General features: G+C 58.1%; 2 protein-coding genes and 1 long non-coding RNA gene across 6 annotated transcripts in view; 1 reads left to right on the top strand and 2 right to left on the bottom strand.

Annotated features, from left to right (window-relative positions):
* LOC146399738 (uncharacterized) overlaps positions 1 to 418 on the bottom strand; it is a 45,256-nt gene extending 44,838 nt beyond the window's left edge. For all 3 annotated transcript variants that reach the window (XR_014814750.1, XR_014814751.1, XR_014814752.1), the window contains exon 1: positions 239 to 418. This is a non-coding gene — a long non-coding RNA (uncharacterized LOC146399738). The remainder of the gene's footprint in view (positions 1 to 238) is intronic.
* A 10,984-nt stretch (positions 419 to 11,402) lies between these two features.
* On the bottom strand, positions 11,403 to 25,048 carry TSKU (tsukushi, small leucine rich proteoglycan). Of its 2 annotated transcripts, none has more exons than XM_003129672.6 (2): positions 24,962 to 25,048; positions 11,403 to 13,764 (listed from the first exon to the last, which is right to left on the bottom strand). In XM_003129672.6, the coding sequence occupies exon 2, from the start codon at positions 13,754 to 13,756 to the stop codon at positions 12,683 to 12,685; it is 1,074 nt and encodes a 357-aa protein (XP_003129720.1). In that variant the 5' UTR covers positions 13,757 to 13,764; positions 24,962 to 25,048; the 3' UTR covers positions 11,403 to 12,682. The 2 variants fall into 2 exon arrangements, with proteins under 2 accessions (XP_003129720.1, XP_003129721.1); XM_003129673.6 differs by lacking the exon at positions 24,962 to 25,048 and adding an exon at positions 24,194 to 24,441.
* On the top strand, positions 24,415 to 25,374 carry LOC146399737 (uncharacterized). Its single transcript, XM_084975358.1, has one exon. The coding sequence runs from the start codon at positions 24,549 to 24,551 to the stop codon at positions 25,233 to 25,235; it is 687 nt and encodes a 228-aa protein (XP_084831484.1). The 5' UTR covers positions 24,415 to 24,548; the 3' UTR covers positions 25,236 to 25,374.
* Positions 25,375 to 25,612: the final 238 nt, after the last annotated feature.

Below are 25,612 nucleotides of genomic sequence, written 5' to 3'. Positions count from 1 at the left end.
CATTTCACTTGTACATTCTACACACCTAGTTAGTTTACTTCTGGGCTCTACTACCCAACAGGCTTGCTTTTAAAATCTATAATCTGTCATCTACCTGCTGCGGGACCTTGGGCAAATTATTTAACCTCTTTGAGCTTCAGTTTTCTCGACTGTCAAACATCTTTTGGTTCAGTGAGAACGAAATGAGGGATGAGCATTAACTAGTCATTGAACTAGAAAAAACAAAACGAAAACCCACCTGAATACACGTTAGTTTTAAAATTCTGTAAAAGCCGCAGATGGGAAGTTATTGCATCAGAGGGGGGAAGATGTGAAGGCAATGCAGTCTTGGGCGACTGTCAAAAGCCACCTGTCACCCTGGTTCTGCGTCTCTGAGTCTGCCCCCTGCGCGCTCCCCAGGGACGCCCCCACCCGCATCCCTCCCCAAGCCTGGGGCTAGAGCGTCACCTCCGGACTAGAACGAAAAGCCGCGCGGGGAGAAACGCAGGGGGAGTGCCGCTCGCAGCGCCCTCTGGTGGAGGGAGACAGCGCTACAGCCGGACGCTGTGGCCGAGCAAAGACCCGGCTGCTGCACGGGGGTGGGCCTTCTGTTTTTTGTTTTGTTTTGTTTTGTTTTGGCCTTTTAGGGCCGCACCCACGGCAGAGGAGATTTCTGGGCCAGGGGTCCAATCGGAGCTACAGCTGCCGGCCTACACCACAGCCACAGCAACGCAGGCTCCAAGCCTCGTCTGCGACCTACACCACAGCTCACCGCAAAGCTGAATCCTTAACTCGCTGAGCGAGGGACCACGTGTTGAACCTTCAACCTCATGGTTCCCAGTTAGATTCGGTTCCGCTGCGCCAGGGCGGAACTCCTGCCGCACGTTCTTGCTCCTTCTTCCTGTTTGCCTCTCAAATGAGAACTTCCAGCCCCGCCGCTGTAGCCACCTGGCGCCTTGCGTTGCCCTGGACGAGGAGCCCCTGCGGCCAGGGCTGTGTTGGGTCCGCCTCTGGGTGCCCTGCGGCCAGGACTGTGGTGTCTTTCTGATAAACACCGGGCTTAAAAGTGGCAGTGGTGGGGGTGGGGTGGGGGAATGGGCATTCCCCTCCTGGCTCAGAGGTAACACACCCAGCTCGCGTCCATGATGACGCTGGTTCGATCCCTGGCCTCTCTCAGTGAGTTAAGCATCCAGCATTGGCGTGAGCTGTGGTGTAGGTGGTAGACGCGGCTTGGATCCTGCGTGACTGCGGCATAGGCCGGGGATTTGACCCCCTAGCCTGGGAACTTCCATGTGCTGCACCAAAAAGAAAGAAAGAAAGACAGAGAAAGAAAGAAAGGAAGGAAGGAAGAAAAAGAAAGGAAAAGAAAAAAGTGGTGGGGGGCAGATCCCGAGCTTTGAGGCCTGGGCTCACGCCCTCAGCTGCCCTAATCCTTTGAGTAACTCCCTCAGCATCCCGTTGCCTTTGTTCCAGAGTTTAATTATTCCTGTTATCTCTCACCTTGTCTCCCAGAGAATGGGCTGCCCACCGAACGAATGTTCCCTGGCAGGGCTAAGCAAGCTCTCTGGGCAGGTCTACCAGCCAAGGAATTACATTCATTCTTTTTTTTTTTTTTGAACAGGAGTCACTCTACGGAGGAGTGGGAAGATGACGGGGTTGGAATAGGGCTTTGAGTTCCAGTCCCAGGTCCTCCCACTCCCTCTCTGGGCACTATTTTCCACATCTGTGAAATTATGGGCTGGTGGTTGGCCCCGCCCTACCTTGATGAGACACAGGTGTGAGGTGTCAGATCTGTGTAAACTTGATGGATTGTTGATTGATTTTGTCTGTTTGTCTTTTTTAGGGGCTGCACCTGGGGCATAGGGAGGTACCCAGTCTAGGAGTCGAATCGCAGCTGTAGCCGCCGGCCTACACCACAGCCACAGCCACGCCAGATCCGAGCCGCACCTGTGACCTACACCACAGTTCAAGCCGCATCTGGACCTACACCAGAGCTCACCGCAACGCCGGATCCTTAACCCACTGAGCGAGGCCAGGGATTGAACCCTCGTCCTCGTGGATGCTAGTCATGTTCGCTAACAGCTGAGCCACCACGGAACTCCCCGAATCTGTGTAAACTTCAAAGTGTTACCGGGACCTGATTATGCAGTACAATCACCTGGATTTATTTGTTTTTAAAACCTGAAAACAATCACATTATGTCTTATGGAAGTAAAATTCTGGTACAATTGCCAAGAAGCTGGCAAGGTCCCATGTGGACCCTCACATGGGACTCTCGCCCCTTTCAGGCCTGTCACAGCTGCCACCTGAGGGAGGGGGAAGGGACAGGGAAGAGGGTCCGGTTGTAGAACTGAAGGTGGCACGAGCTGGTTTCGGCCATAAGCAAGTTGTGCTGCCTTAGGAAAGTCCCGTAGCCTCTCTGAGTCTCCGTTTAACCTTCAATAAAACGGAGGTATTTCATTTTTTGGATGTGTCCTAATAACCAACCAGGTGCCAGGCAGCAGCATGGGTGCGAGGGAACTTTTGGGGAGCAAGGTGGGCACAGTTCTTGCCCTCTGTGTAAAGTGAAAGCTGGAAAAATAAACAAAATGACAAGTGGCACTCTGGAAGGAAGATGAGGTGCTGGCTTAGCCCAGAGGCAGTACAGCTCACATTGCCTGGAGTGGGATCGGGGGAGGTGGTCAAGGGAGGCTTCTCAGAGGAGGTGGCGGCAGGGGCGGAAGTGCACTGGGACAAGATAAGTGGGAAGTAATGAGGCTGGTGGGCTTGAGGACGGGGGAGCATTCATTGTCTCCTCCTCTGCTCCTCGGAGCATCAACTTCCATTAGAACATGTTAGCAAAAGGACGTTCGGGAGTTCCCGTGGTGGCGCAGCGGAAACGAATCCGACTAGGAACCGTGAGGTTTCAGGTTCGATCCCTGGCCTCACTCAGTGGATTAAGGATCCGGCGTTGCCGTGAGCCGTGGTGTAGATCACAGATGCAGCTCGGATCTGGTGTGGCTGTGGCTGTGGTGTAGGCCGGCAGCTGTAGCTCGGATTCGACCCCTAGCCCGGGAACCTCCAAAGGCCGTGGGTGTGGCCCTAAAAAGCCGGAAAAAAAAAAAAAATAAAGGAAGTTCTGCGCAGTCAGTCCTGAGGGGTCTGCCCTGAACCCGGGGCACACTTCCTCCAAACGCCCATCCTCCACGCGTCTGTGCGAATGTCAGATTTTACTGGCGGGTGGGGCCGGTCGTGGGAATTACAGCGTTCGTGTCTGTGTGGGGGGAGAGTATTTTTAAAGCTTGAGCTAAGTATGACTTTGTCCACAGTCTGCGGGAAGTGCTAAAAAGCTACGCCTTCCCTGGGGCCCCCTGTGTTCCAGACGCTTCCGTCTTGCCTGCCCTCCTCTGACTGGTCTCACCTGCCCCCACCCAGTGCCCAGCCTCACCGCAGCCCCAGAGCCCTGCTTGTGAGTCCCTGGGGTGGGAGAAAGGGCCCTAAGGGAAGGAGGAGGCCCCTAGCAGGACAGTGGGTCTGGATCCTTTCTGTCCGGGTTCCCAGCCGGGGCTGTGGGTAGACAAGGCAGGCTCAGTGTGAGAGGTGGGACTGTCTGGGGACCTGCAAGTCACTGTCTGGGCTGCGAGGAGAGTGTGAGGCTGAGTGGAGACGGGCTGCTGGGGGGCCTGCTGGGGGGCTAGAATATAACAAGAAGGGGCGTTCCCGTTGTGGCTCAGTGGTAAGGAACTCAACTAGCATCCATGAGGACAAAGGCTCGATCCCTGGCCTTGCTCCGTGGGTTAAGGATCCAGCGTTGCCATGAGCTGTGGTGTAGATCGCAGACACGCGGCTCAGATTGGTGTTGCTGTGGCTGTGGTGTAGGCCGGCAGCTGTAGCTCCTATTTGACCCCTAGCCTGGGAACCTCCATATGCTACAGATATGGCCCTAAATAGACAAAAAATTAAAATAAAACAACTAACTAAATAAAAATACAGAATAACAAGAGCTGAGTTTATGAGTAGGGTGGCACCTCATAAATTTAAAATACCAGGCACACGTGTTCCCTTTCACCTGTTCCTCTCTGCCTGGTCTCTTCGGACTGGCGATCCTCGGGGAAGCTCTGGCTGCCTGGTTTTGTCATTCAGCACCTTTGCATCTTCAGCCGCTCACATCCCATGGCTAGGCTAGCACGTCCTTTACCAGGGAAGGCGGAGAGGGTGGAGGAGGGGCAACAGGGTTGCAGGGGTGAAACTTCCGACTTGGTGGTGTTGGTTATCCATTGCCATGTAGGCACGTAGAGGCCTTGGCACAGCAATCGTTTTATTTGCGCAGGATTCTGCAATCAGGCCTGGGATCAGCTGGGTGGTTCTTCTGCTGCTTTTGTTGCAATCACTCCTGGGTGTAAAGGGTTGGCTGGGGTCTGGGATCTGCAGGAATGGAGGATGGCTAAGCTTCTCTTTCTCTCTCTAAGGCCTGAGAACTTCTCCACAGGGTCTCACCAGACTCTCCACGGCAGCTCCAGACTCCGAGCATTGCAAAAGGGAAAGCTGCCAGACCCAGTCGGGGACGGACCCAGAGCCACTTCTATTGCATTGTACTGACTACAGCAAATCACAGGCCCCGCCCAGATGCGAGAGGACAGGTCTACACAGGGTGAGGACTCCAGACGTGGCTCATTGGGAGCCACCAGTACAACAGGATATCACATTGGTGGCGTGTGGAAAAGCCCATCTCCTCCCACTACCTTCTTCACGGGTCTCACAGTGTTCTAGAATCAACATCTTTTTTTTTTTTTTAATAGGAAATAGAACCAATCCACTTTTATTTATTTATTTTTTTGTCTTTTTGCCATTTCTTGGGCCGATCCCACGGCATATGGAGGTTCCCAGGCGAGGGGTCTAATTGGAGCTGTAGCCCCGGCCTACGCCAGAGCCACAGCAACGCGGGATCTGGGCCACATCTGCAACCTACACCACAGCTCACGGCAACGCCGGATCCTTAACCCACTGAGCGAGGCCAGGGATCGAACCCGCAACCTCATGGTTCCTAGTCGGATTCGTTAACCACTGTGCCACGACAGGAACTCCTAGAATCAACATCTTAGCAACTGTCCTACCAACATGTTGCCTTAAAATCACTCTTTTTTTTTTTTTTTTTTTTTTTTTTTTTTGTCTTTTTGCATTTTCTGGGGCTGCTCCCACGCATGTGGACATTCCCAGGCTAGGGGTCAAATTGGAGCCATAGCCACCGGCCTACACCACAGCCACCGCAATGCGGGATCCAAGCCGCGTCTGCAACCTACACCACAGCTCACGGCAATGCCAGATCCTTAACCCACTGAGCAAGGCCAGGGATCGAACCCGAAACTTCATGTACCTAGTCGGATTCGTTAACCACTGAGCCACAACGGGAACTCCTAAAATCACTCTTTAGGGCATAACACGTGTGGGCCCCTACCTATCCAGCAAGGACGCCAGACAGCAGGCACAGCTTAAGCCAAAGAGAACTGGTGGAGTTTCAGACAGAAAGTGAAGCTGTCGGGGAGCGTGACAGCAGTGGCAAGGTCCCCCCGCATCTCAAATCCCAGCAGGTCGGCCCTTCCATCGACGACTGCCAGGCCAGGCAAGGACGGTCGGGGGGTACTTCCTAAGCGAGGAGGCTGTGCGGGGAGCCCATTCCGAACTGTCCCGGTGCAGAGTCGAACCTCCTCTCAGACAAATTCCTAAGCATCATGGCTTCTCTGAGGGCCCCTGCTGAGAGCCGATGGCCAGCAAAGAATCCCTGCCTGAATGTTCTGAGTCACAGCGTGCTTATAAGCTTGACAGAAGAAAGAAGTTAAAAAAAAAAAAGTGCAGTTGACCCTTGAACGACAAGGCTTTGAACTGCATGGGTCCACTTAGATGCCAATTTCTTTCACTAAATGCACACTACGCGACCCAGAGTTGGTTGAATCCACGGATGCGGAACCATGGGTGGCTACAGAAGGGTGGATGCAGGGAGCTGACGGCAAAGTGAGACTTCCCTGACCTCTGCGGTGCAAGAGTCCGTTGTAGTTCATATTATCTATTATATGGCACTTATCGCATAATAATGGTAGGCACCATTCTAAGTGTTCTGTGAACATCGACTGACTTCCCTATGAGAAGTCTACCGTCTCCATTTTACAGATGTGGAAACTGAGGCTCAAAGAGAAGTCGAGCGGCTTACCCCAGGACACTCAGCTGTTAGGCAGCAGAGCTGTCCTTGAGCCTGGCAGCCCCGCTCTGGAGTCTGTGCCTTAACCATTGGTTACACTGCCCCGAGGAGCCCTTGTACCCGTGCCTTCACTTTATGAGAGAACCCAGCTGTGTTCAGCTTTGTGCTCTTTGTCCTTCTTTGTCAAAGCAGGAGGGCAGACGTCTCCGATTATCACTCAACTTCGGGAAAGTTGCTGCCTCCAGGATTCAGCTCATTAGAAAAGGAGCCCAGGCTTGACACTTCTGTCTCAAAGCGGTTTCTCTTTTCCTCCGACTTCCTGTGTCATTCCTCTAGTTAACAATGATATATACATGCTAATATACATGGGTGTATATGTCAGGAAGCATAATGGATGTTTGTGTTCCTGATTCAGCATATTCTGACTAATGGATATGCTAAGACAATAAACAGCTTTTGGAATTAAATAGTAAACACAGGAAGAATTTCTCGCCCAGCTCAACAAACCCAATAAACTCTATAAACTCAACTACTGAGACTTACAGAAATAAAAGAGGAGAATAAACACAGGGCGTGTGACTTAACTAGGTGGCTATTTGCTGTTGCCAGATGTTGAGCTATAAACTGACCTTTGCTATTAACGCGCAGGGCACAAGTATCATGGCCATGAGCTGCCCGGGAACGCTGGCATTGGTATATGTTGGGCAGTGGTGGACTCTGTCACCACTGGACATTTTCCCTTTGTGGATGTCAGCCGTTGGTGGGGCTTGTCATTGATGGACCTTAGATACCAATAAATACGAGGTATCGATGGACACTTTTTCCCTCATGAAATTCACCAGCACAGAACATTGAGCATCAGTGCACAAAGCCCGGGGAGCCTATGATGACCTCGAATGTCTTGGTGGACATTATAGGAATGAGCGGAGGGAGGCCTCTGCCCCTTAGATGCCTGGCAGTCTTGTCCAGGAAACATCCTATGAGCTGGTTTTGAAACAGGAGGGAAGGGGGCAGGGCACAACACTTAAAAGTCCGAGAGGATATGGGAGTTCCCGTCGTGGCTCAGTGGAAATGCATCTGACTAGTATCCATGAGGACGCAGGTTCGATCCGTGGCCTTGCTCAGTGGGTTAAGAATCCAGCGTTGCCATGAGCTGTGGTGTAGGTCGCAGAAGAGGCTCGAATCTGGTGCTGCTGTGGCTGTGGCGTAGACCAGTGGCTACAGCTCCAATATGACCCCTCGCCTGGGAACTTCCATATGCTATGGGTGAGGCCCTAAAAACAATGCATAAATAAAAAAGACCCCCAAAAAAGTCCTTGAGGATGTGACACAAACTGGTTAGAACCCACGAAGTCCAAGACAGGGGTGCCGTGGACCTTGAGCTTCATCATACGTTCGTTGTAACACATTAGCATCGTGAAGGATGTGTCCACAGGCGCCGGGACAGTTCTGAGGCTGACCGTAAGAGGCCAGAAAGTGGACGGTGGCCCAAATCCTGAAACCCTCCCCTCTTCCCTGAAATAGCTGTAACGATCCTCCTGCTCATTAGCCTGTGAGATTGCCCAGCCCATAAAACCCCACCACCCCATACTGAACTATGGCCTCTCACCTTTCACCTCCCGAGCTGGCCCACACTCTGTCGGTGGCGTGTGTGTCTCCCACAGCCTCTCTGGCCCTTTGACATGGCCCACACTCGCTCCATCTCTCAGCACGCCTGCTCCTTACCTACCATTTTGCCTCCTGCTGAATCCCTCCGGCACTGAGATATACAGGCCCCGAGCTTCCGTAAGGGACCGGGTGTGTGACTGTAATTGACAGACAACCACGGTGTGTCCAAGTCCCAGTCTGAGCTTCGGCCAGGTTTGAATCCTGGCTGGTGGGTTTGAGTCTCAGTCTGAGCCTCGGCTGGGTTAGAGCCCCCATGCACGGGGTCGAGCTGCAATCCGAGGTGTACGGTTTCAGTTTGGAGGCAGCTGGTTGGTGCTGGTATCTCCATCACCACCTGCTCTCTGTCTCTGAAAGGCCCTTGGCCGTGACAATTTGTGGAAATCAGAGAGTGTTGTGATAACCCCCATGGAGGGAAATTACTGGGTCTGAAAGAAACTCATCAGCTCCCTGAGCTCCAGAGGGAATGAGTTTCACACAAATCCATGCAGATGCTCTCCTGCCATCCTGACCAACGCCAGACATTTGCCTTTTCTTTCTCTGCAATGATACGATTCAAGCATAGCAGGGCTGGTTTCATGGGCCACGGGATCTTAGCGAGGCCTAATGCTTGGTTTAAAGCTCAGCTCTTGCCATCTTGAAATTCTGATAGACGAAGCCAGGCCTAGGGCAGTTGCTGTGGGGAGAAAACCTAGCAGGTACTCCAAGGCCAAGGGCATGTGCCCAGTGAATGGCAGCCGAATTATGAATGAAGGGCAGTGGAATGGTTGCGACCCAGCCTGTGCCACGACGGCAAACCGCGCCCCAGTGGTTTCCCCGTCTCTAACGCTCAACAGACACATGTGCTGAAAGCCTATTCTGTGTGAGGTGCACAGAGCGAAGATGCTGCGATTACACTCTTGCTCTGCCATGCTCCCGTCCTAAATCATTACGAAATTCTTCAGCTCTGAGTCGGTTATCAAAATAGGAGTCTAAGACCATGGTTCTGCAACCTAATTCGTAATTGTCTGGTTGAGTGAGGGAGGAAGCAAGCATTTTCAGAGTGTCTAGTTTGTGCCAGACACTGTACTTGATTCTTTTGTGTGTGTGCTTTTCAGGGTCCCACTCTGGGTACCCGGATGTTCCCAGGCTAGGGATCCAATCGGAGCTACAGCTGCCAGCCTACGGCACAGCCACATCAGATCCGAGCTGCCTCTGTGAGCTACACCACAGCTACGCCGGATCCTTAACCCGCTGAACGGGGCCAGAGATCGAACCCTCAACCTCATGGTTCCCAGTCGGATTCGTTTCCCCTGCGCCACGACAGGAACTCCTGTACTTGGTCTTTTCAAATGTTACTTCCTTTACTCTTCACACAACCCTATGCGGTGGGGGGGGGGGGGGGGGCTGTGTTCGTCCCCATTTCCAGGCACAGAGACGTAAAGCGCGTTGGCCAAAGTCACACAACTGGTGTGTGACCCAAGGATTCGGGCTTTTTTTTTTTTTTTTTTTGTCTTTTTTGTTGTTGTTGTTGTTGTTATCTCTTGGGCCGCTTCCGCGGCATATGGAGGTTCCCAGGCTAGGGGGTCGAAGCGGAGCTGTAGCCACCGGCCTACGCCAGAGCCACAGCAACGCGGGATCCGAGCCGCGTCTGCAACCTACACCACAGCTCACGGCAACGCCGGATCGTTAACCCACTGAGCAAGGGCAGGGACCGAACCCGCGACCTCATGGTTCCTAGTCGGATTCGTTAACCACTGCGCCACGACGGGAACTCCAGGATTCGGGCTTTTTAACCCTTTTCTGGGAACGCCAAAACGGGATCTCTGCCCTAATCCCTCTCTTTCTGTAAGATCCCGATGAGCTACTCTCAGCCCCAGGGTTCCAGGAAGGCGGAGAGGGGCAGGAGGACGGCGGACTGGGAGCGGCTGGCCCCCCAAACCGCGCAGGTCCTCTTTGGCCTCCAGAGAGAGGCCCTGGGTCCTACTCTGCCAGGCCTGGGACCCGGGGTGTGAGGCCATGCGCGACCACGAGGTGGCGCTGCGGCCTGGGCGCCTCCGGAGGGGCCGCGGAGACGCCCCGGTTGGCGAGGCCCGTCGCCCCTGGCAGCAGCCCGCTACTACTGCACACGCGGGCTGGGGGCGTGCGGGGTGATGCCCCCACCAGGAAGGAGGAGCCCGCACATGCGGCGGCGTCTGCCCATCCGCCTGCTGCAACTTCGACCGCGCCGCGCTTTGCAGATGTGGAGGCTGCAGCTCAGAGAGGAGGTGGCCTGCTCGCCGCCCGGGGCTCTCCTCCCCTGCCTTCAGCGCTTACTTTGAGACCCCTCTGTTCCATGGCCCTCCAGGAGGCCGTCTTCAAGCGCAGCTTTGAAGCTCCCTGCGGGACTGAAGGTCCCAGGAATCTCTCTCCCGCCCCTGCATCAGAGGCTTGTCTTGTCCCCAGGAAGGTGGGAGGATGGAGTGCCAGTCTGCAGGACTGTGAAAGCTCGGGTCTCACCCCGGCCTTCCCGTCCCCTGCTCCCCAAGCTCCAGCCCCTTCCCATATAGATGGGGGTTAGACTTCGGCTCAGGGAGCCCAAGCCCTTGGGGGGCCTAAGCCACATGAGGGGCGAGCATCCCTGCCTTCCCCATGGCCTGAATGCCCTGGGATCTGTGCCGCGGCTCACCCCTGACCCCTCCAAAGTGCCAGGCCCCTGTCCAGGTCCACTGGCCCTTCTCAGCTCTGTGGGTGCGCCTCCTCCAGGAAGCCTTCCCTACCCCTCACAGGCCGCTGCGCCCCCCCCCCCCCACTCCCTGTGCTGTTCCTACAGCCCAGGGCCTGTGTCCTTCGTCATCCCGCCCCAGGAACAAGTCCCAGGGCACCGACAGCAGGAAGGACTCAGCGGTGGTGATGACGATGATGGATATTCCTGCAGGTCTTGGCCGGTTGGAAGAACTTGCCGACGGCAGAGCCACTTAGATGAGCTGGACACAGGGTCCCTGTCACTGGAAGGGTGCAAACGAGAGTTCCCACGAGAAGGAACACAGTACTGTTGGGGCTCAGAGGAGGCAGGTGGAAGGGGACCTCGGGGGAGGCTTCTAAGGAGGCAAGGCGGGAAGTGGGAAGGAGCTTCGAGGCAGGGATGGGGGCAGGGGCCAGGTCCCAGAGGGACAGCCCCAGCCAAGGTAGAGGCATAGGAGGGCCTGCCAAGTGTGTGGAGTTGGGCGGCAGGGAGCAGGGAGACAGAGAGGTGGGGAGTGCCGGCTGCAGTGACAGGTGCAGCCCCCCCCACCGAACCTCCTCCCTCACGGCCCCTCACCCCCCTCGGCCTGGGAGCTTTCTGGGCCTTGCAGAGAAGCTTGTCCTAATTCATCCTTGTGGCCCCAGGGCCCCGTCTAGGGAATGTGGGTGGATACTGGTCAAAGGACAGCAAGAGGGACTCTTGATAGTGTTTATGCAACCAAGGGCCAGGTGTTGGGTGGGGCCGGTGGGGGAGGACAGAGGTCTCATTGTCCCGTGGGTGTCTATGTGGGACCAGCCCCGATGACCCCACGGCCACACGTGGCTGGCTTCCAGCCAACGCCACTCCTCTTCCCAACACCCCCAGGACACAAGACCACAAACGTGAACAAACGCAATGCTTTTCATCTTTTACAAATGACACGTTTCCATTCCCTGCCAGCAGGGGCCTGGACGGGGGTGGGGTGGCTGAAAGTGACAGTCCATTATAAAAGGCAACAACTTTTATAAAACCCATACTAAGGAAAGAGCCCAGGGCTGAGAAGCTGAGATGCCCGCTGGTGGCGGAGCAAAAACATGGAGCGGGAGGCTACCCTGCTTCCTCCGCTGTTTTCCTCCGCTGTTTTCTCAGTAGGATGAGATGGGCTGCTGGGGATCCGGCCAGGGCAGGGGTGGGGGGGTGAATCCAGCAAGCCCCTCGGAGCTCAGGGCCTGGCGGGGCTCCAGGGCTGCGTCTGCTCCTTGGGGGACTGCCTGGAGGCGGTACCTCAGGGGCCAATGGGTGCATTTGCGTTCTTGGTGCTGGGGGACCCCACCCCAGTGGGAAACTGGCAGGGCTGGGACTGGCATACCTAAAGCTTCCAGAGGCTCTGAGGTAAAGTGACTTGACGTAGCCTGTGCCACAGAGCTGGCTACTGGGCCCCGAGTCCCACTCCGCAGCCCTGGCCTGTCCTCCTGGGGCTGGCAGGGACAGGGCACCTACGGCAGGATGCGGATCCTGGAAGCAAGGGGGGCGCCTAGAAAGAGAAGCAGGAGGGCATGAGCTAGAGCAGAGAGCAAAGGGGCCCTGCTGGAGGCGGGGCACTGGGTCCAGTCATGCCTCTGCCACCACGGGACCTCAGATGAGCATGTGTCCTTCTCTAGGCCTCCGTTTCCCCACCTGCCACATGAGGAGGCGGATTTGATTTTTTTTTTTCCAGTCCTTTCCATAACTGAAGTTCCACCCAGAGTTCCAGGGGAAGAAAAAAGGATGAAGTGGGCCTTACGCCCACAGCAAAGAGAGGGCTCTGTCCTAAAAGAAACCCGGGCCCCAGTGGCTGGGCCTGACCTCTTGCCCCCGAGCACTACGTGCCTCCCACCCTCCTGTCACAGGTCAGGCTGGTCCAGGGCCCAGGGAAGGCACTTTGGGGAAAAGTGGGGAAGGACAGCAGGGGACTGCTGTCTGGTTTGGCATCGAAGACCCTCGGCTGGTCTGGGGAGCAACAGAGACAAAGGGACCAGACTTAGCTCCTGGGCGGGTCCCAGGTCCAAAGCCTCACTTTCAATGATGCTGCCACGTAGGCCTGCAGAGTCCCCGTGGGCATTGGCACATTAAAATATAAGTTACCCAGGACCTGAGGAAGCCCAGGGTGCAGTCCGTGACATGGCTCCAGGTCCCACCGTTTGTCACAAGATATCCGGGCCCCCAGGAGCCGGCTCCCCGGTGTCTATGCAGTGCAGGGCCACCTTGGGGGTGGAGCCGGGCTGCCGGGGGTAGGTGCCCTCCCGCACCAGGCGCCGGCACCACACGCCCTGACCCACGCTGACGCTCTGCAGTGCTGGCAGGTGGAGGAGCAGCTTCTCGGGCAGGGGCACCAGGGCCGTGCCCGACAGGTCCAGCTCCTGCAGGGAGTCCAGGCCCGAAAACACCTCGGCTCCGGCCCATGTGAGCTTGGGGTTGCCTGACAAGTCCAGGACCTGCAGGCCCCGCAGCTCCCGGAAGCCGTGGGGCGCCAGCTGGGGGAGCCCCTGCAGGCCGCCCAGCGACAGGTGCGTGAGGCCCGCCAGCCCCGCGAAGGCCCCGGGGCCGATGGCCGCCAGCGGGTTCCCGTCCAGGCTCAGGTAGCGCAGGGGCAAGTCCCGGAGGTCGGGCACGGCGCGGAGGCGGTTCCAGGCCAGGTTCAGGCTCTGGATGGTGGGTGCGGGCAGGCTGGCGCGTGCAGGGTGGGGCGCCAGGCGCTGGAGGAGGTTGTGCGAGAGGTCCACGTGCAGCGCCCTGCCCTGGCTGTGCGTGGCGAAGGCGGACACCGAGAGCTCTCGGAGCCGGTTGTGGCTCAAGTTCACGTCGCTCAGGGGCGAGCTGGTGAAGCTCTGGGCCGGCAGGGCAGCCAGGCCGTTGTGGCTGAGGTCCAGCGACTCCAGGTAGCGGAGGCGGGAGAAGGCGGTGGGCGAGAGGCTGGTGAGCAGGTTGTGGCTGAGATCCAGGCCGGCCAGCGTGGTGTAGCCCGGCCCCGCCAGCACCGACTCGTTCACCGTCTCCAGCCGGTTGGAGGACAGGTCCAGGTGGGCCGTGTCCAGAGGGATGGGCACGGGCACGATGTGGGGGCCCAGGCCGCTGCAATCCACCCGCGTCAGGCTGAAGCTGTCAAAGAGGCCGAAGGTCTCCACCTCGCACTGGCACCCCGGGAAGCAGGGCCGCGTGGCCTGGGCCCTGCTGGCGGCCAGCAAGAGCAGCAGGGGTGGCAGCAGGGGCCACGGCATGGTGGGGGCTGGAAAGAGAGCCACAGGTGAGGGCTGGCAGCAGGGACCCCTTCCAGATGGTTCTCACCCCCGCCGTCAGACACCAGCCCGTGTGGCGCAGCTGAAAGCGACCACCAGCCCCTCGGGGCCCCACGATGCTTTCCCTAAATACGCCTCATATAACTCCTTGGCCCGCTCCTCTCTGGCCTCGGTCTACCCGTCTGTATGGTAAAGGGGGTTAGGCCAGATGGCTAGATTTTAAACCGGAAGCAGGGGACCCCTTTCTTTCTCTTGCTTTTTAGGGCCGCCCTCACTGTATTTGGAAGTTCCCAGGCTAGGGGTCAAATCCGAGCTACAGCTCCCAGCCTCCACCACAGCCACAGCCACAGCCACACCAGATTGGAGCTACGCCTACGACCTTCACCACTGCTCACGGCAACACCAGATCCTTAACCTGCTGAGCGAGGCCAGGGATCGAACCCGCATCCTCATGGATACTATTCAGATTTGTTTCTGCTGCGCCCCAACAGGAACTCCCAGGAGAACCCTTTCTTAAATAAGATCAGCAGGTGAAAGCAGGCCTGTCCTGAAGTGAGCGTGGAGGCCTGGAGCCTCCCGGGCCCATTCACCATCCTGTCCTGGTTAAGGCACCCAGCTGGAAGGCACCCGATGGGTCTGGCTCTCCCTGGGCCCTAGGCCCCAACATGGAGGGGTCACAGCTTCGGGGTTCCATTCGCCTCTGTTGAACACGTGCTACGTGCGGGATGCTATGCTGCCTGCCCCCCTGCAGGTCTCACAAAACCCTGCCAACCCCCCAACTGCAAGGCAAGGCTTTCCGTCACCATTTCACAGAGAGGGAACCGAGGCTTAGAGACCCAGAGGTCCGGAGAGTCCTGCACGGCCACATCTAAGTGGGCGTGGAGCCTGATGGCGTACAGAGGAAGCGTGGCTCCCTGTTGTGGTCTGGCAGCGTCTGAGCCATGCCTGACACCTGCACTCCAGGTTCCCAGACCGAGGCCTTTCCCCCTGCAAGGGGGGCCTGCAATGACTGTCCCCACCCCTTTCCTTCTGTAAGTAACAGGGGCGTACACCGTCCCGGGGCCCCTCATCTGGCCTGGCCTCCAGAGGCAGGATCCTTTATTCCACCTGGGGACCCTGTGTCTAGACATCTGGAGGGACTCAGGACACCTGGGCCAAGCGCCTTCCCATTTGCCCTGCCCCGCGCCCCGGCTGTTAGCGACAGGACACCTCTCGGGCCCTTCCTAAACCAGGCAGGCAGCTGGCTGGTTCCCCCCATTATACAGATAAAGAAATAGAGGCTCAGAGAGGAACAGGGAAAAAAGCAGGGCGGGATCAGAACCCAGGCCCGCTCAGTTCTAATTCCTCTAGTTTTATCTGCTGCCTCCCGCAGGACTGGCAGGACAGACGGGGTCAGAGGGGCTCTTCCCACCGACACATGCTATGACGCAAGCCACTGTCCCTTCCCTGGCTTCAGTTCCCCTCCCTGGGCAATTACAATGGCAGCTGCCATGGATGCCAGGCCCTCCACGTCCGGTGTCACATTCAGTCCTCATACCCACGCACACCTGTAGCTCCTGGGATGTGGTGCTTGCAGGAGGTTGAGAGAGAAGGTTGCACGGGGAAAGCCTCTAACTGCTCAGACGGCAGCTACCTGCTCTTACCGCACAACGCACAGCGGCCGCCAAGCCTGGGAGCTGCAGGCACCAAGCCTCACTCCAGCAGCTTCTTCAGCTGGCGGGGCCCTGCTCCGAACCCCTGCCCTCCTGCCCCGGCTTATCCCCCCCAAGCCTCCCCTGGGGCCTTCAGGGAGGGGACCTGCCCCGTGTGGGGAGCCAGGAGCAGGATCTAGAGTTACCTGCCCTCCATGAAACTTTAAAGGGGCGGCCACTTGATCTCACTCCAGCTCTGTGCAGAGGCAGGGAGAAGGGGGGGCTCTCCTGCCCCCGCCCCCCTATGGGGGCCTCTCCTCTCCCGCCCCTTGCTTTTGTAGAGTCCAAGCTGAGGATTAAAGCCAGCCCAGGTGCATCCTGGGCATGGGCCCAACTGAGGCAGGACAGAGTGTTCCAATGTCTGGAACCAAAGGGAAAATATTAAGTTGCTTCACACCCGCTTTGTTCCCGGGGTGAGCGCCTCACCGCTGGGCTTATGACCAGGCAGGGCCTCGCCTTCCCTGCTAAGCCCATCTACTCGCACCCACCCTCCCTGGGCTTTAAACAAACACCAAACCGCACACCAAGAGGCCCCGAGATTACCCTCTGGTTCCCAAAGGTGATTATACAATATGCCTCTTAAGTGTCAAATGGCCCCTCAGGCACCCCTGCTTATGTAACTCGGCCCGAGCTCCTCCTCCCTCTAGAGAGGGGGCCTCTCCTGGCCTCCACTTTTGTCCTTTGTTTTTTTTTGTTTTTGTTTTTGTTTTTTTGGTCTTTTTTCCTTTTTCTAGGGCCGTTTCCCGCGGCATATGGAGGTTCCCAAGCTAGGGGTCTAACCGGAGCTGTTGCCGCCAGCCTACACCACAGCCACAGCAACGCAGGATCCGAGCGGCATCTGCGATCTACACCACAGCTCACGGCAAAGCTGGATCCTTACCCCACTGAGCAAGGCCAGGGATTGAACCCGCAACCTCATGGTTCCTAGTCGGATTCGTTAACCACCGTGCCATGATGGGAACTCCCACTTTGTCCTTTGTATCACAAGGCAGTAATTCCTTGCCGAGATGCAAAGCTTACTGCAGCGCGGTGCACACATGCTAGGTGGTCATCACCAGGCCGCTGTGGCGATGGCGGTGACAGCTGACAAAGGGGGGGCAGGAACGCACGCGGAGACCGTCCTGGGCAGCTGTGCTCCCCAGACAAGGTCCCCGCCCAGCCCAGCGGACACCTCTCCCTGGGCCCCTGCTCAGTGCCAGGCCTGGACATTGAGGAGAAAGGGCTGACAGCGACAGAGCCAGTTGTCATGACGTGCCCGACACATGTTCCCTCATGTCATCCCCGGTCACTCCCGGAGGTCAGCAGCCTCATGTCCACGCTAGAGCGGAGGCAAGTGAGCGTGGACAAAGGAAGGTGGCAGAGCCCAGAGGCCAGGCCTTTGTAACCTTGTCACTGGTTTGGTTGAAGCGGAACCTGTACGTCTGCGCGCTGCTGAAAAAAGAAGAGCCAAGCGTCCGGAGACCTAGCGCCGCGCTCCGGCTGCACTGACTGCGGGACAGGCAATGGCTCTGGGCCCTTCCGAGGTCACAGGGGAACGGGGGCCCCTCCGGACCCCTCCAGGCTGTGGGGAGAAGAGGAGAAATCTGAGCGGCCTCACCACTTTGGACCCCGAAGGGGGTACGGTGCAAGTGTGGGCTGGTGGCCTGTGAGGCTCGGCGCCACTAATCTGCTCAGAGGCGACATTCCCTTTGGGGTGACATATGGAGGGGCGCCTTCGTGTGAGTGTCTCAGAGATGCCGGGGTCTGCCTGGCGCTGCTGCTCCAAGCCTCTGAGGGGAAGGCCCAGGAGCCAAGGGAAGGGCAGCACTTTCCCAGGAAGAAATGGAGGGAAGAAAAAGAAAACTCCTGTCGGGGGCACAGCCCTGGAGAGTCGCCAAAAGACGCTGCCAGGGGCACAGAGCAGGGCCTGCAATCCCTCACTTTAGCGGTAAGGAACCTGTGGCCCAAAGAGTGCGCAGGGACGTGTCTGTGGATCCCCGTGCAGGCAGTGGCAGCCGATGCTCTGGCTTTGACCTCCTGACTCCAGGCCCTGGGCTTCCCAGCCCCGCTACTCCAGATGCCCGTGGAGCCTCCCAGCGATCCTATGGAGCCAATAAAAATGCTCAGAAGGGAGCTCCCGCTGTGGTGCAACGGGATTGGTGGCCTCCTGGGAACTTTGGGTTCCATCCCTGGCCCAGCATAGCCGGTTTAAGGATCCAGGGTCACCGCAGCTGTGGCTTAGGTCGAGACTGCGGGAGCTCCATAGGCCATGGGGTGGCCAAAAATGAAACCAAAAAAATGCCCGGAGGAGTCTGCAACCCCATGGCTGATGCCATAGCATGTGGGATCATCAGGATAAATGTACTGCTTAGGAAAACTCCAACTACGCATTAAACACACAACCTAAATCCTAATTTTAGAACGTCTAGAAGAAAATATGTCATCCCAATAGTGCCAGAACTTCGCGTGATTTAAACATCTTTTTTTTTTTGGTCTTTTTGCCATTTCTAGGGCCGTTCCCGCGGCATATGGAGGTTCTCAGGCTAGGGGTCGAATTGGAGCTGTGGCCGCTGGCCTACGCCAGAGCCACAGCAACGCAGGATCCGAGCCACATCTGCAACCTACACCACAGCTCACGGCAACACCAGATCCTTAATCCACTGAGCAAGGCCAGGGATCAAACCCGCAACCTCATGGTTACTAGTCGGATTCGTGAACCACTGCGCCACGACGGGAACTCCATGATTTAAACACCTTAATCTCCTTTTCCTTCCTAAGTTCCTTTCCTACAGTATTTATATAAAAAACACTGAGAGTTCCCACTGTGGCACACGGGATCAGCGGCACCTCTGCAGTGCCAGGACGCAGGTTCAAGCCTGACCTTGGCACAGTGGGTTAAGGATCCGGTGTTGCCGGATCTGATCCCTGGCCCAGGAACTTACATATGCCACAGGGAGGCCAAAGGAGAAACAAACACACACACAAAACCACTCCAAAAGAAGCACACTGAGTAACAAAGGCTCCTAACAGCACTGCTTCATGGCCATCAGCACGTTCTCTGACCTTGGCTGGCTAGTCCCTGAGCCTCAGTCCTCTCAGCTGGAAAAAAGACAGCACAGCCGGCTCATGGGCCTGTGGTAAAGATGAAACAAAGGGGTGAAAGTCGGACTGCCTGTCACGGAGCAGCAGAAACGAACCTGCCTAGCATCCGTGAGGTTGCAGGCTCGATCCCTGACCTTGCTCGGTGGGTTAAGGACCCGGTGTTGCCGTGAGCTGTGGCGTAGGTCAAAGATGTGGCTTGGATCTGGTATTGCTGTGGCTGTGGTATAGGCCAGCGGGTTACCCCTAGCCTGGGAACCTCTATATGCAGCGGGTATGGCCCTAAAAAGACAAAAAAAAACCCAAAAAAAACACAAAGTGGTAAACGTAAGCCCAGGCAGGATCCTGGCTCAGGGAGGGGTGCAGTGGGGCTCCCCTGCTTTCCTCCACAGACACGGAGCGGGTGGGGTGGGGTGGGGCGAGCGGGAGGGCCTGGCCTCATCTCTCTTCCTCCAGCACACGTGTACCAAACGTGACAAGGCTCCTACCAGCGCCCTCCTGGAAAGCAGCTCTGCCCTGGGAAGCCACACTGTTTCTCAACAGGGCTGCTGGGGCTGGAAAGGGCTGAGTCACAGGAGTTCCTCTTGACAAAAACCACCAGCCTCAGCCCCTGGAGAGGCGAGGCCTTCACAGAGAGCCAGAAGGCCCGGGACACCAATGCCCAGGTCACTCTACCTCTCGGGGCCAGTTCCTTCAGCTATGAATCCGATGGTCCCATCGGCCTCAGAGAGGGTGGCTGTGGAGATCAGACTCCTATAGAGAAGATGAATATTCCTATAGACAAAGGAGGCCCCCAAGGAGTGGCAGCCACATAATGGAAAAACGGTGCCTTTTCATTCTACCTATACCCGTATCCACTGCAGACATAACTAATCAACCACAGCACTAAATTGCTATCAAATGCAAGGCAGTGTGCCAGGCCTTGGGAGATGCATGTCATTGTCAGAGTGGGGGATCCCAGCGCCCCCGTCCTCATGGGGCTTACAGACCAGCAATGGGGACAGGAGACCAACTCACAACAAGATCACTAGCCCCTGCCTGGGTCCCAGGAGATCAGGACTCCAGCCCCAGCTCTGCTCCTGTGTGACCCTCACAGTTTTTTCCTTGGAGCCTCAGTTTTCTTATCTGTGTAGTATCGACTCTGCCTCTCTCCTTCTGGGACCCCGTGAGGTACCTTCGGGAGAAAGGGAAGGCAGACAGGCACCATGGACGGCCAAGGGAGGACCTCTGGCCCAAGACACTGCTCACTTTCCAACCTGCAGACAAAAGATAGCCACTGATCGGCCAGGTTACAGAACACAAGGGCAGGCAGGTCCCACCGTAGCTCAGTGGAAATGAATCTAACTAGTAACCATGAGGACGCAGGTTCGATCCCTGGCCTGGCTCAGGGGGTTAAGGATCTGGTGTTGCGGTGAGCTGTGGTCGAGGTCGAAACAAGGCTCGGATCTGGCCTTGCTGTGACTGTGGCTGTGGCTAGAAGCTGCAGCTCCGATTCGACCCCTAACCTGGGAACTTCCATACACCAAGAGTGCAGCCCCAAAAAGCAAAAAAAAAAAAAAGAACACAAGGGCAGCAGGACAGGGCCTTAGTAACTGTACCCACCTACCCTCAGTTTAGGGGACACAGCATAAGATTCTCTGGGCAGGGGCCATGAATTATTCCTTGCGGGCCCCCCTGTGACTCTTTGTTTGTTGCTGGCCTGGGAGGCCAAAACAGTCAGTGGTGTAGTCTGAAGAGGTCCCCACTGCAACACCCCACACTCTGCGAGAGGAGCCTCCGCGACAGCTTTGGCTGCATCTCCCCCCTTGTCAGAAAGCTCCTGGCCTCTCCTTTACCTGCAGAAGTTGAGTTCTCCCTGCCTTCCCCCACCTCCTCTGGCTAAATTCCTCATCTTGATTTGAATCGACGCACGGTGGCCTCCAAACACCTCTCAGCCTCTGCTCACACTTCTCTGAGCTCAGAAAATTCCAGGGCCGGGGAGCTGCGAGGCCCCTTGGAGACCACGGGCAGCTGAGGCCCAGGGACAGGCGGTGATGGAAGGAGTCGCCAGAGTAGGACCCAGGCCTGGGTTCTGATGTGCTTCACTACTGCCAGGACCCCCACACCCCCCCCAGGCTGCCCTGCCCCCCTCCAGCGGCACAAAACCTGCTCTGTGCCCTCAGGTTCCCGGGCACCTGGGCCCCGCGCCCCTGCCTTCCTCACTTCCAGGGCCTCCCCCACCGCCCGGTCCGCCCACCTAGTACATTCTGGGGCCGCAATCCCGCCTTCTTCACCTGTTCACCCCCTTCCCCCGCCTGGGGCCGGGGCCAGAGCCAGGCCTGGCAGGCAGCAAACACCAGGGATGAATGAAGATCCCGGCCCCAAGAGTCAGCTGCGGGACTGGGGCCCGGCTGCGAGTCTAGTCCGCACCTCCGAGCCTCGGGCCCGTCTCCGTGGCCTCCAGAGGGATGACAACACAGGGCTGGGGACACACGAAGGGACGGCGCATGAAACATTTGGCTCCACAACTGCCACACGCTGATGCCGAAGGCACAGTCGGCAGGGAGGGTGGCGATTTATGAAGCTTCCTGCAGGCCGTGACCGTGTCATTCTCCGCTCTGTGCCTCACCACCCGACTTCCCAAAGGGGTGCCAGGCGCCTGGCGGGTCTGTGACTGCCCGTGCTAACATCTCTAGTCCCTGGGCTGGTGTCTGCAGGCAGGGCCTCCAACCCCCTCCCCTACTGAGATCTCTCCAGGGTGAGGGGCTCCAGCTTGGGTCCTCCTGGCCCCAGCAGCCTGCCCGGGGCACCGCACCCCAGCATCTCTGGCCCCCAGCTTCCTCAGCTCCTCGCCACAACTTCAAGAGGGAGCCCCTGGCACAGGGACAGGGATGAGGCAGGCAGGGGGCTGACATGCACCTGAGATGGGCTTTGTCTCAGCGGCTGCGGGAAGCTGAGCTGCCTCCCACCCTGCTTAGGCTCATGGAGAGCTCACTCAAGCAGATGCCAGTGAAATCCCCAGGTGGAAATTCCACGAGCGGCCTGACCCCCAACCGCTTAGTTGGTTCTGGAGACAGAGATGCAAGGCCGAAAGAAGGCAGGGCCAAACTCCCAGAGCCTCGAGGGCCGGCTCTCCCAACAGAAGCCCTGAAGCCGCACATCTGTGCAAACACCAGCTCGCCATGCGCTTCTCCAGCGGCATCTGGCTTCTGCCACACCATGACCCCTGACCTTGCGGATTACTGTCCCTGTTTTGCAGACAAGGAGACGACATTACTCAGCCGAGCAGGAGAGGAACCAGGTCTCAAACTTCGAAGGCTGAGCTCCAAACCCAATGCTCCTGACGTCGCTGTGCCTCCAAGTACAAATGAGCATGCATGGATCACATACAACTGCTCTGTCTTCCTGTGGGCAGGGATGGGCTTAGACTCACTTTCACGTCCTTGGAGCTGAGCGCTGAGCCTGGCACAGAGCAGGTACTGTATGCAGACATGGCAGAATTTAGAATACTACCACCTCGCCCAAGACACCTCTGCAATGCCTCCTCAACTCTCATCTGTTCAGTCACCCGGTACGAGCAGCAGGTGAGATGAATATCTATTTAACAGCTGCGGAAAGAGACCCAGAGAGGTTCAGCGATCTGTCCAGAGTCACACAGCCAGTGAGGACAGGGGCTGGACTCAGGATCCAGAGTTCTGACACCCAGTGCCTGGCCTCCTCCCTGCCATCACCCCAGGTGCAGGGGGGGCCTGGGGGGCCAGCAACCTTCCCTGAGGAGAACAATCTACAGGGCAATGGACAGGGCTGTCGGTGCTGTCTTCTCCTTTCTGAAGCTTTGCAAGTTCCCTTTGGTCTGGGGCACGTGTGGCCGCCTGGCAGGCAGTGCGGGGCAGAGGAAGTGGGTTATGTAGTCAGGCACGGCACCTGCGGCCCCCAGAGCCTCCTGCCAGGGGGCCCGGGTGGGCCCTCTCTCCTCTACCTCCCTCATTCTCAGTCTCCTTATTCCTCCCATGAGGGTAGCAATCCCTGTCTCACCAATCTGCTGTGCATTTAAATAGGAAAATGAATTACCTGTGCTAAGAAAGTGAGGCGAGCTTGTAGTCGGTATGACACTGTGCAGACACCTGCAGGATGCCCCTGACACTGCAAGGTCGAGCCAGCATCTACTCTGGTCCGAAACCTGATTTCACCACCGGGCAAAGCCCTAAGTATCCTGCAAGCCCGGGCCAACGGGGACCCTCTCCAAGCGGAGGGAAGCTTTCTGTTCAAGACACTTCACTCATCTGGCTTATCCCCTTGACGTGACCAGGCCTCACGCAGGCGAGGAGCTGGACGTCAGATCTGGAGATGGCCACACACCACGAAGTGTGTTGTACCTTGATGGGGGGCGGCCCAAGGGGAGGCTGCCCTTTTACTGGATGAGGGGCAGGCTGGCCTGCAAGGTCGGGGAGGGAGGCAAAGGAAGCAAAGAACTCAGTGAAAATCTCCTTCTGCCTCTAAGAGGCTGCGGCACTCAGCCCCCAGCTTGGTCTCCCAGGCTCCAGCACCACCCACAAGCCAGAAGAAGGTTTCCTAGAATTACCAACTCCACCCTGTTCGGCCTGTTTAAAAAACCCTCCAACAGCTCTCCACTGCCCAGAGCCCAGCTCCTTCATGGGCCGCAGGGGCTCCAGGCCCACCCTGCTTCATCTCTACCTAACTTCCCAGCCATCGCCCCTCTCCCCCCCTTCCAAAGAGCAAACTAAGTGCCTGGGAACTGGTCAAGTACGACTGGAGCTGTTAAATATCTCAGTGTTTCCAGGCTCCAGGATCTCAAGCAGTCAGCCAGACAGGAAGGGAGGAGAGAGGCTGTCCACACCTCCCTTCTCAGGAGGCAAACTGAGGCCCGTGGAGGGAAAGCGCCCACGGCCGCCTCCTTCTGAAGCGAGTGGCCTGTGCCCATGCCTTCCGTCTCCAGGGACAGGCACAGTTTTAGGTTAAAGACTAGGGCAGGGGCGGGGCGGGGAGGGAAGGTGTTAGGGTTATCTTTGCCACCCAGGATCAAAAGCCCAGCAGGCTGCCACCGCCTGGGCCCTCCCTCTTGGGTCAGACCTGAGCTGGGCAAGTCTGGACTTATCTGCAGGGTAGAGCAGGCAGGGAGGAAGGATCAGAAGTTCCTGAGTCACCTCCTTGCCCAGGCCAAGTGTGGGCGGGTTCTGCTCTCAGGCCGTCTCTGGCGGTGGTGCTTATCCCCGACACAGCCCCGAGGAGTTCGCACTCCCATCCATCACTGGGTCACTGCGGCTCAGAAAGGCGAGCAGCTAGCCCAGGGCCCTAACTGAGGAGCAGCGGACGTCCCATTTTAAACTAGGGTGTGCAAGCCTCCAGCGCCCCACAGCCCAGCTGGAGATCCCGGGGAGACGGTGCCCTGGGGAGCTGGTGCCCCGGGCAGCCATGGCCTTTTCACCCTCTGGATCGAAGACCAGACCCTCCACCCCAGGGGCGGGAGGCAAACCAAGAACGGATCTCAAAGCGGAGGTGGGGGCCCGAGCTGGCCTCTCCGCCAAGCAGACACGTCTCTCTCGATCACATACACTTTCTCCAAGAAGCGTGGGGCGGCCAACGCCAGCTGCCCGCTCCTCTCCTCTCTCTTCAGCCCCGGGTCGGGTCGGGGCCAGGACCGGCTGCTTACCTCTCTCCTCCCAGCTGCGGAGTCCGGCAGGCTCTGCTCACCCTTCTCGGGTCAGTCCCCAGGCGCTGCTGATGCCCTCACCCACCAATCCTATCCCACCCCGTCGTGGCTCTCAGGGCCCCTGGAGTTGAATGAGGGGAGGGCTGCCAGCGCCCCTCGCCCGGGCTGCAGGGGGAGGAGGATGGGGGGCCGTTGCTGAGGAACCGGGAGAAAAGTTTGAAGCCAAGTCGGGGCCCCGGGTGGACAGCAGGGGAGCGAGGACTTGGGGCGGTGTCTGGCTCTCTGCGCACACACACTCCACGGACACCCAATCCAGACACGTCGACAGGCGCAGACCACGTACGCGGACACGGCGATGCTCCCACCAACACCGACAACCAAACCGGGCCCACGAAACAGGGATACAGGCGCGAAACAGCCTCCCCAGATCACGGACACACAAAGGCACAGGCAGACGCACGTCTCCAGACCCCAATTCACAAAGACCCACAAACGCGACATGCACGTGTCCGCACAAAGACCCCGGAGGCGCCGGCCCACGCCCACAGCCCCAGGTCAGAGCCTTTGTCTCCCGGAAGCCCCCTTCTGGGTCTGGGGTCCCCACTCCGGCCGGCCCCCCGGCGCCCGGCGGCCGCTGCCGACGCCCCGGGTCCAGGAAAAGTTGAGGGGCCCCGGCCCCGCCCCTGCGCTCAGCGCCGCTCGCCGGCCCGATGGAGCCCCGAGCTTGGGGTCTGGGGCTCGGGTTCTCCGCCTCCTGCACGGACCCACCTGGAAGCCTGTACCGCAGCCGCCTCGGCACGCTCACTCGGGCGGCCAGGGAGCGGGCCCTCCGGCCGGCGCTTTTCTCGGCGCGAGGCGGCCCGCCCCCCGGCCCTCGCCCGCCGCTGGGCGCTCCCCCGCCCGCCCGGCGCCCAGGGGCGGCTCGGGCCGGCCGCCCGGCGACTTAGGGAGTGTCGCCAAAGTGCCGGCCTTTCCCGGCGCGCTCCCCGCTCCGCCCCCCGCCCGCCGGCGGAGCCCGCGCGGAGCCCGGGTTCCACTCTAGGGAGCGTCTCAAAAGTGCGCACGCAGCTCCCGCCCATTCCAGTCGGCCTGGCTCCCAGCTTCCTGCATCCCGGGTCCCTGCCCCCTTCCCTGGAGCGCCTGAGCAATCTCAGCAGATGGCCGCACGGTCGGGAACATCTGGAGGTCGCTGGAGTGTGTGTGTGTGTGTGTGTGTGTGTGTAAGAGATTGGATGGTGAGGGTTCCCTCTTCTCGTGTTCATCTCCTCAGGTTTTTTTTTAAACGAGTGAAAGAGACGTTGGTGAGAGGGACTGGCTCAAAGACAAACCGACCCAGAGGAGAGAGCCAGGCTTAGGCAGAAAAGCTGGCAGGCAGGAGAGGAGAGAAAGCGACAGACTTTTTTTTTTTTTTTCTGGAGG

The sequence above is a fragment of the Sus scrofa genome, chromosome 9 (assembly GCF_054392235.1).
Source record: "Sus scrofa isolate SSC_HxYL_T2T_F1_AM1 chromosome 9, Sscrofa_HxYL_maternal_Yorkshire_Landrace_v2.0, whole genome shotgun sequence".
NCBI lineage: Eukaryota > Metazoa > Chordata > Mammalia > Artiodactyla > Suidae > Sus > Sus scrofa.
This window is presented reverse-complemented; position numbering and strand designations above follow the sequence as displayed.

What these genes read in the sequence shown, in the direction of transcription:
- TSKU (XM_003129672.6), bottom strand. Translation starts at nt 13,756, where the DNA reads ATGCCGTGGCCCCTGCTGCCACCCCTGCTGCTCTTGCTGGCCGCCAGC.
- LOC146399737 (XM_084975358.1), top strand. Translation starts at nt 24,549, where the DNA reads ATGCTCCCACCAACACCGACAACCAAACCGGGCCCACGAAACAGGGAT.